The sequence below is a fragment of the Dipteris shenzhenensis genome, chromosome 2 (assembly GCF_047967505.1).
Source record: "Dipteris shenzhenensis isolate YYH24624 ecotype China chromosome 2, Dip_SZ_1.0, whole genome shotgun sequence".
In the NCBI taxonomy this organism is placed as follows: domain Eukaryota; kingdom Viridiplantae; phylum Streptophyta; class Polypodiopsida; order Gleicheniales; family Dipteridaceae; genus Dipteris; species Dipteris shenzhenensis.
This window is the reverse complement of record NC_141597.1, coordinates 5310877-5313941: the sequence shown is the minus strand read 5'-3', so window position 1 is coordinate 5313941 and position 3065 is coordinate 5310877. Positions and strand designations below refer to the sequence as shown.

The 3065-nt window shown below is 43.0% G+C and overlaps 1 protein-coding gene across 1 annotated transcript; it reads right to left on the bottom strand.

The window, feature by feature from the left end:
* Nucleotides 1–1814: 1814 nt before the first annotated feature.
* On the bottom strand, nt 1815–2576 carry LOC147904266 (Calcium-binding EF hand family protein). Its single transcript, XM_087385131.1, has 3 exons — nt 2444–2576; nt 2074–2200; nt 1815–1905 (listed from the first exon to the last, which is right to left on the bottom strand). The coding sequence occupies exons 1-3, from the start codon at nt 2559–2561 to the stop codon at nt 1815–1817; spliced, it is 336 nt and encodes a 111-aa protein (XP_087241257.1). The 5' UTR covers nt 2562–2576.
* Nucleotides 2577–3065: the final 489 nt, after the last annotated feature.

Below are 3065 nucleotides of genomic sequence, written 5' to 3'. Positions count from 1 at the left end.
TTTTGGCCACCTTGCTGTCCCCGCTCTTATGGATTGATACGATCCTGTTAAGTTGCCATTCCTTGGGAAAGCCTTCTAAGGCTCGATTCATGAGTGTAGTGAGCATTTTCTTTGTCTTCTCACCCCCCCATTTCAGCATTTCAACCACTAGCCCTTGTGTGTCTGGAGCCTTTCTGTTTGCGAGCTTTTTCAGACCCTTTCCCACATCGTTATGACAGCATTTATAGCTTTGATGGAAAGGTTATTATTGACCCTCTCTTCTCCCTCTCTCTCATAGAGGCCTTTGATAAAATCTATCATGTCTTCCCATGATGCTTTCCTCTCTAGGGGTATGCTGCCATGTAGCTTTTGGAAAAACTTTCTGGGATTTTGCTTAAGCTCATCAAAGCTCTCAATTTGTTTGCTCTTGAGAAACTCTCTTTTTTTGTTTCTTACCAACTTTCTGTAGGCTCTAGGTTTGTCCTCCTTCTCGGTCGTGTTTGATGTTGTCCATACTTTTTTTGCTACTCTGCATTCCTGATCATACCAGTGGTTGCAGGGCATGCCTTTGCTCCTACCCTTGCTTTTTGTAAAGCATTCATGAGCTATTTTCTGCAGTTTGTCATGCATTCACTCATTTCTTGGCATGTGGAAGGTGTCTGACAATGTGCTATTTCTTCTTCTAGTTTCTCTTCATATATGTGTGCCTTTTTATAATCCAATCTCAACCTAGGTTGCGTAGGAATTTCCCGTTTTTTACTATATGCTTTGTCCCTACGATGCCCATAGATATTGCTCTGTGATCGAAATCAATAGACTCCTCTTCAATCTTGAAGTGCTCATGTATGTGTCTTTCATGCGGGTTCATGATCACATAATCAACTATGCTCGACCCTTGAGGAGTTTTGCATGTGTATCCCTCCGTTTCTTTGAAGTACAGGGTGCCATTGCAAATTTGCATTCCAAAGCATCCGCATAGGGCGAGGAGTTGCCTTCCCATTTGGGTGATTTCCCCATCATCTCTATTTCAATTGCATGGGAGATTTGTGTCGTGGGAGGATGTTTGATAATCCAACTCCATTGCACCTCTCTCTCTCTCTCTCTCTCTCTTTCTCTCTCCACCCCCTCTGAAAGTGACTGGCTATAAATTTTACAAACCTCAACATTTCTATGCTTTTAAACATTTTCTCTCATTGTATCACATCTCTATCACATCTTGATGCAGTAAAATAATTGTTTGAGTCCTCTCCTTGTTGCATTTTCCAAAGAGCTCCCTACCCCAACTCCATCTTTTGCCCACATACACCGGTGCATCGATTAATTGCCTTGTAGCAATGTTCTCTACCTTGCAGCAACATTCTCTAGCCAATTCTTGGTTGCAGTGGTAGAGCTCCTGGTTCCTCTCTGGGTGTTGGGTATTGGGTCTCCATCTAATGCATCAATTCTTGACACCCCATTTTTAAGGACTAACAAAGGAGGGGATGCCGTTCTTCTTGGCAACTCAAGCTCTTTAGCTATCCTCAACTCCTCTAGGCAAATTTGTGCACCTACAAGTGATGCTCGGACATGAATATGCTCGATTTTCGACCCATAAAGAAGCCCTTAGCGCATCATGTCCTCTTACCAACTTCAATTGCAACAATAAGATATCTCGAACATCAAGTGTGTTGGTAACCAAAAGGCAAAGGCCTAGCTTGAGCACTTCATGTGATGACGAATATATTTCTATCAATAATGGCAACCCCCCAAACTCCAGGCAATGCAGGTATGCGCTCTAGATACGAAGTGAAAGCACAAAATGCTCGTAACCCACCATGGCAGAAGTTATTAAGAATTTAAAGACTAGTACAAACCTTAAGCATCTCATGTACTTCCTCCCTTGTGGGAGGATCATAGTGAGGCCCTGGAAAATGCTTATTTATGTCGCTGCAAGAAAGAGGAAATGGGATCAGCTTCTGAAGAGACTAATTAATCCGTAGTTAGATACCTCTTTAAGCAACTATTCAAAGCAATCCATCAAACTCTTCGTTTCGTGAACTTTAACACCCACTCAGTTTTGAAACCGGTGGCAAAGAATTGTAAAGCGAAGATTACTTGTAAACCAAAAGTACGGCGGTGTAGAGCTCTTGAAATGTCAAGTAGCCCTTTCCGCTATGACCGGAGAAATAGTTAAAGACACGATCCACTATACTCCTGATACGCTTGTCGCTGATCTCTGTCGCTGCATCAGACAACAACGGCTGAGCGTCTAAATTACTAACGTGAAAAAGGTTGGGAAGAATGATATGAGGTTGCCACCAAAAGGAACAGAAATATGCCAATGCAATGAGAACACAGGCAGTAGAAAGCTCCGTGGGAAACAAAATGGGAGGATGGTAGACGAAAGGATCGCTTAACGATGCGGCCAATCCTCAGGAGTGCTGGGATGTTGACGAAACAACAAAAAGGCAAGGTGTGGACTTACATTGAAGAAGGCCCATTCTGAAGGTAGCAGAAAGGTTGAGCTCAAACAACGTTGCCTTGTCTGTCTTATATGTACTATGTAGTCGTTTGTGCTTGTCACACGTGTTCAAGTACGCCATCTCTTGTAGCACATAGTTGTTCATCTATACTTTACCGTACATGCCACATGTCATTTTTCGGTTGGTTGCTTCTCCTTTTTTCAATTTTCTTTTCGTCTCTTACTTCATTTTTATGCTTGCACACGCGTGTGGCAAGGGGCACAAGGGATGGTTCCACATGCACATCCCTTCTTCCCCTGTCCCGGAAAGAGCTCGACACAACCACACTTCTTCCCCTGTCCTCCCAGAAAGAGCTGGACACAACCACATGAAAGTGTGGTGAAGCCTACTCTTCGTAATTGTAATCATTTTGTTATAAATAGTGAAATTTATCTTCGGTCTTTTTTTTTTGGGCGTGTAAAGGAATGTGAAAGTGACTCTCAAGGGCCACATTGCAAAACGGGCAAAGAGGAGAGAACTTTTCCCATTTACACATCTCCTTAGTTGAAAGCTTGCGCACTATGACCCAGCACATAAGGAAGTTCAGTCTCTCCGATGGGGAGGACTTCCAAACTAATTGAATCC